At 42.9% G+C, this 4,598-nt stretch overlaps 1 protein-coding gene across 1 annotated transcript; it reads left to right on the top strand.

The window, feature by feature from the left end:
- Positions 1-748: 748 nt before the first annotated feature.
- Positions 749-1,145, top strand: LOC129341151 (60S acidic ribosomal protein P1-like). Its single transcript, XM_054996152.1, has one exon. It carries the CDS (start codon positions 749-751, stop codon positions 1,091-1,093), a length of 345 nt encoding a protein of 114 aa, XP_054852127.1. The 3' UTR covers positions 1,094-1,145.
- The last annotated feature ends 3,453 nt before the right edge of the window (positions 1,146-4,598 follow it).

The raw sequence follows: 4,598 nt of genomic DNA, 5'->3' as shown, positions 1-4,598 counted from the left end.
TGCAGGATAGTGTGAGAGAGAGATAGCATGTGTTGTAATTACAAAATCTTTTCAAATTCCTGACAAAAAATAACAGGATTAGGAATTAGAAAAATAAGATAGACTCTTCTTTCACTGTACAAATTTGTTTCTGCAGGGCTGGCAGAGGGTTAAATGACTGACAGTTCCTCCTCCAGGCTTCCTGTATGGCAAGTCATCAAACATGTTTGACAACAGCCCAGAGAAAATGCTGTTCAGACTTTGAGGCAGCTGCCAATTATAAATACTAGATACCAACAGTGTCCTTCCTTGGTAAGAGAGCAGATTTTAAAAATATCATAAATTGTTGTTTCTTTAATCTGAACACAAATTCATGGATATTTCATTTTGCAATTGAAATTAGAACTGTGCATTTGGCTTTGAGTTTGTTGCAAAGCAAGGTTGGTATAGTGTTTTAAACATGGACAGCTGGGGTGGGCATGAAACAAGCACATATTAGTGACTGGTGAAAGAAGAAAGAAGTGAGTACGAGCAACAGTGGCGTGGTAGAATAATGTATGGACACAGGAACCCCTTAATTTTTTGCCCAAAATGCCAAAAAATCAAGGAAAAATATGTAACTGGATAATTTTAAAAAATACATATGAATAGTGAGTACAAGCTCTTTTTTTCCGTCTTCTTCGGCAACGCGTTAAGGTGCTGTGTCCTTCACCTGAAGCTAAGGCTGAGTCCCAGACGGCGACTAGCACCGCGCACCTCCTCACCCGTCATGGCCTCCATTTCCGAGCTCGTTTGCATTTACTCTGCACTGATCCTTCACGATGATGAAGTCACCGTCATGGAGGATAAGATCAATGCACTTAACAAAGCAGCTGGAGTGAATGTTGAACCTTTCTGGCCAGGCCAGTTTGCAAAGGCTTTATCCAACATCGACATTGGAAGTCTCATCTGTAATGTTGGAGTGGGTGGTGGTGCTCCGGCTGCTGCGGCCCCCGCTGGAGGAGGAGGGGCCCCTGCAGGTGGTGCTGCTCCTGCTGAAGAAAAGAAAAAGGAAGAAAAGAAAGAAAAGTCTGAAGAATCTGATGACGACATGGGCTTTGGTCTTTTTGACTAAGCTGATTTTTGTATTTTTTTACAATAAAGATACAATTACACAAGTGGAATCAGATAGCTTGTTGATGAGGATATTAAGTGCTACAAGGCAGCAAGTGACAGTTGCATCCCAGGCTGCTTGTGATCTATAAGCATAAAGCTCACTCTTACTCTTACAAAGGTGAATAAATTTTATCCTTCCCTAAAAAAAAAAAAAAAAATAGTGAGTCCAAAATAAGATCTGTATCCACTCACTGTTCTAGTTTTGGTTGTCTTGCATATGTTAGAATCATTGTGGAGATGTGGTCAAAGTGTCAGATTGTAAAGCCCGAACAGATCATGAAGCTTATAGGATGACCTTAGACCAATCATTCTCTTTCAGCCTAACTTAACTAACAGAATTTCAGCCTAACTAACTAACAGAATAATCATGCAAAGAATGACAACACCCCAGTGGTGGCTTCAAAGAAGAAAACAATGCAATGCAAAGAATGTGCTTAAGATCTCATCTTTAGTATACATTATTCATTAGGCATTTTTTTTTAAATCCTGTTTTATGGAAAACTGAAATAATGATTTGGAACAGGTTGAAGCCACATAAAATCATGTTTACAGATATCTTCATGAGTTTAATGGTCTTGCTGTAAAGTGAAATATCCAAAATTAAAAGATGGTATTTACCAGGAAAATTGCAATAGAACTTATTTAAATTATTATGTGAAGAATACGTAAGAGTCATAACAATAGCAAGGATAATATTGTTGTGAGAGAGTAAATTAAAATGTACACTTGTAATTTTTCTGTATCTTTTAAATGAAAAGGTTAGCTTTAAAAAAAGATGAACACAGAAGTTTGAACACAACAGAATGCCGCATTATTAACTATGATGGTTAGACTATGTTGACTTGTCCAAAGCCAGCCAGTGAGTTTCACAGATGGACTGAATTTTTAACCAAGTTCTCTTAGTCCAAATACTTGCAAGAGAAATTCCATTAAAAATGCCCATTAAAAAAGATCTCTCTTTGCTCTTTTCAGATAGTGGGTGGTGGCATAGCCCCCTGATCAGATCAGTATTAAAATGAATAATTGTACGACTTACTCTGTCTGTGGCCCATCCAGTCCCGCGTCATGCCCCCAGTAGAGGCTTCATAGAAGAAAACAAATGCTTCTCCTGAAGCATGGAATACTTCAGAAGACAAATCTTATTCTGTAAAATAAGTCTAAGCAATACATTGTACATCAGCTGAAGAATCAGAAAGGAAAGATTCCATCCAAATACCTGAAGGCCTTGTTTATTTTCTTGTGTCTCTTAATTTATTGGCTTTTCCTTTAATCATGCAACATTGCAGGTTTCATAGCTCTGTGACTGGGGACTGAAGGTATGCAGGACAAGAAAATATTGTTTCGTTTAAAAATAGAAGCCCTACCTTTGTTTCAGCACAGTGCCTTTTTCAAAATAACCAGAACTGTCTCAAATTAATAGGCTTTTCATAACTCATTTTTGAAACTGTCTCTCATCTGGCTTTCCCCCTCCATTTTAAGAGCACTGAGTCCAATCACCAGGCCACAGAACTGACAAGCACCGTGGCGACATGTGTTATTTTCTCACTATTTCCTGACACAGAGCTATGGTCCTAAATTTAATGTCATGCCGCACATTTTTTCCTAGGAGGCCTCAAACTAATTGGAGTGTGTACAGTTCAATCTGTAGAATGCTCTAGTCTAAATACAATTAGGTTGCTCAAAACAAAGCTGCAGCACTGGCAGGAGAGGAGAGAACACAGATTAATTTGAGTTTATTGCCACTAGCAAATGGATTCCTCTCTGGCTTATTTCATAAAAGAAGTAGGTTTGGTCCTACTTATAGGGAACATCATTTATGTATACCAACAGTGCCATATTACCAAATAAAAGCTTCTTAGCTAATGCAGTGATTGACATGAGGCAGAAATGCCTTTGAGACCATTTTTGTTCAATTGAAATTCCTATTCACAGAGCAAGAGCCAGATTCATAAAGCTTGCATTGCCAGCTTGAGGGGAGCGGGCTCAGGCAGAGAAATGAGACACAGTGACCATGTATGGGGTATAAAGGCCATAATTTTTATTGCTTATAGCTTGACAGAGCATTGGCACTGGATAGGGCACTGATCCCATTTCGGCTGACCTGCCTGTCAGCCAATCACCCTCCTCACCCCTTCTGGACACCACCTGAGGGGGGCATCATGGGATGACAGTAAGCGGGAACACACATGGGCATATCACGGAGCAAGCATGCCCCAACTGCCCCCAAACTGGGCTTGTCGCTGCTCTGCTCTGCTTCCAAGATCCCATAAGGGGATCCCCACTATGTATAAACAGCACTTGGAATGTGTTAACCCCAAATGGATCCATGCTCAATGCCAAACCACCACAAAAGCCCCAATATGGCTCATACCACAGCTCCTAAAGCTGCAAGCAACACCACAGGCCTCCTGAATGTCCTGCAACCATATGTCCTGCTCCCAGCTGGACAGGTGCTTGCTGTCAGGACAGTACGATGCCTCCAGCCAGAAGGAAATGTCAGGGTGGTGGATGACAGCCCCCAGCCGCTTCCATAAATCATCCCACAGCCTTAGCTACCTGCTGCCTGGAAAAGTCCACCATCCTGGGGGAAGAGGCGCCCAGCCACAGTCGTTTCTCCAAGTCCAACCAGAGCAAAAGAGTCCTGGGGAAACATTGTAACAGGAGGCTCAAGTCCCTAATGATGGCATGTGAAAGATGCAGGCCCAACCACAAACCAAGACCATTTGCCTCCAGCTGAACCACAAAGATGTCTGGAAGTCCCACATCCAGACCATGATGGAAAACAGTAGGAAGAAAGGTGTTCCAATGCATCCCTTGCATGCTGAACCAATGCACCATGATGGTCCATCACAATTCCACCGTGTAATGTCCTGCCCAATGGACAATGCTATGCACAGTTTGCCTCTGACTTGAGAAGACTAAAGACAAGAGGTGGTAGAGTGAGGCCTGGGCGTATGTAGTTCTTGTATACACCTGATCTCCCCCTGCCCATGGCCTGAATGTGGTGGCCACCCTGATCCTGAAGGAGTGGTCATTGTATTCCCTGACTGAGAGGCCTGCCTCTGCTAAAGCAGCCTGGAGGATGGAAACAAACTGGAAGCAAGTGAGGGGAGTGCCAGTCTCATGGACCAGCAAGGTCCTGTCGTGAGCAGGGCAAGCCTGGAGGTAAGCTGAAAGGACCTATATCAGGCAGAGGGCAGATTTGGTGGTCCCAAGGGAGAAGTGTGTCTCCCAGCCAGCCAGTCTGCTTTGGACAGGCTCAGGCAGATGAATGCCTGTTGGCCCTGGACATCCAGGTCCATTTGCACCAAGGCAGAGCCTGACACATTGACCCAGGAACTAGTCATGAATTTCCCAACTCAGAAAGCCCCGAAAAAATCCAAGATGCGGGTAGTTTTAAAAAAGCTGGCCTTGTAGGGGGAGTGGCAAATCACCAGGAGCTGGGTCATGATGCACTCAAGAAT

This window comes from Eublepharis macularius, chromosome 1 (assembly GCF_028583425.1).
Source record: "Eublepharis macularius isolate TG4126 chromosome 1, MPM_Emac_v1.0, whole genome shotgun sequence".
Lineage (NCBI taxonomy): Eukaryota > Metazoa > Chordata > Lepidosauria > Squamata > Eublepharidae > Eublepharis > Eublepharis macularius.
Note: the sequence above shows the minus strand (reverse complement) of the source record. Positions and strands in the feature narration are given on the sequence as shown.

What these genes read in the sequence shown, in the direction of transcription:
- LOC129341151 (XM_054996152.1), top strand. Translation starts at nt 749, where the DNA reads ATGGCCTCCATTTCCGAGCTCGTTTGCATTTACTCTGCACTGATCCTT.